Raw genomic sequence first — 1,549 nt, forward strand, 5'->3', positions numbered from 1 at the left:
GGGAGGTCGGGGGGGGGGCGGACCCCGCACAGCGGCGTGCGGGGCTCCGCTGGAACGGGGGCTCGTCAGCACAAGGGGCCCGGGGGGAGCCGCCCCCCCGTTAAATCCCAGCCGCTGGGTTTGACGCGCCGCCCGCAAAGGCGTTTTGGAAGAGAAGGCGCCCCCGGTGCGCTCCGGGACCGAGGGATCACCCCGACACCGGACGGTGCCGCGGCCGGCAGGGACCCCGACCCACGCCGTTTCACGAGCCGTTTGTCTTCCAGCGCGCAACAGAAATAAACCCCCTAACGCTGTCCTCAGACGGGGCTTTTACCCGCCTGGGTCTGTGTTAAACCGAGCCGGAGCCGGGCTCAGCCCGTGTCCCCGCTCACCAGCCTTCCCCAAAAACCGCACAGCTGCGGGGCCGTGTCCCCCCACCCTGAGCGCTGCCGAAAGGGAAACCGGATCCTCCTTGTTCTTAAGATGTCACTGCGGTTCTACCTTCTGTGGCTGTTCTGGTTTTGCCTAGATCTGTTGTGTTTTTGTGATAATTTTGCACGGGTCCCTTCTGACTAGGTTCAGAAAGTGTCTTAAAGATGTAAAAGAAATCCTAAATTAATTTTCCCAAACCTCCCATTTCCCTCCAGCAACAAGCTGCTCTGTGCTCCTGTTCTCCCTCAGACACGCTGCCCAGCGGGATCTGAAGCCCCTGGTCCTCCTCGCTCATTCTCCTTTATCCCCGGTTCCTCTTTGCACGGACACAGCGCTGCAGAGCCTCTCGTTGCCCACATTTCACTTCTAGCAAATTCTGGGTTTCTTTTCACTCGGCACGTGCAGGTTTGTGCCTTGCTCTGCTCAGACATCGTGTACAGGACCTGTGTGTGATGACCCCTTCATTTGGGATTTTGCTGTGAAGATCGGGCATGTGCTGTGACTAAACGCAGCCCCCTGTCCCCTTGTGCCCCACTGGTCTCTCCAGGTGCATGAGGATCAGGAGTGTCCATTTTTTTGGAGGTCTGGGGCTCCTCGTCCTGGTCAGCGTGTCCTTGGGACCTACCCTGGGACATTAATCCCTTAACATACACACACAAGTAAAATAAAAAATGCAGCCCAAACTTGCTGAGAAACAGAATTCCCTTTTCGTGACAGTCGGGGTAAAGGGGAAGGTGAAACCTGGGCCAAAGGGGGGTGAGGGGGGGGAAATGCCCAGCGCAGCCCCTGTGTGTGAGACAAAGGTTCAGCAGGCGAACCCCTCTCTGTGGTGCCTGAACCACTAACAATTGATTTATTATTTTTTTTCCCCGTTCCTTGCTTGTTCCTTAATATCCTGCTCTCTGTCTCCCGGGGGCTGCGCACGAGAGATGAAAGCCCAGAAATCCAAACAAGCCAGTGGCGGTGCTCACTCAATTGATTTTTACACAAAATTTGCCTTCATGCACAGAGGATGGAAAAATGATCCCATTAATAATGAATAACAAAAACAAATGCAGGGAGGAGATCAATAGAAGCACATCTGATATCGCAGGGGCTGCGGGGGGGGGGAGTCCCCAGACACACGAAAGCACTGGTG

General features: G+C 55.8%; 1 protein-coding gene across 1 annotated transcript in view; it reads left to right on the forward strand.

Moving 5' to 3' along the window:
* The window catches only part of POU4F3 (POU class 4 homeobox 3), a 2,956-nt gene extending 2,375 nt beyond the window's left edge, over positions 1-581 (forward strand). Inside the window, exon 3 of the mRNA XM_014947787.1 lies at positions 556-581. Within this exon, the coding sequence (XP_014803273.1) occupies positions 556-581 (26 nt within the window). The remainder of the gene's footprint in view (positions 1-555) is intronic.
* Positions 582-1,549: the final 968 nt, after the last annotated feature.

Source organism: Calidris pugnax, unplaced genomic scaffold, assembly GCF_001431845.1.
Source record: "Calidris pugnax isolate Ruff unplaced genomic scaffold, ASM143184v1 scaffold27, whole genome shotgun sequence".
NCBI lineage: Eukaryota > Metazoa > Chordata > Aves > Charadriiformes > Scolopacidae > Calidris > Calidris pugnax.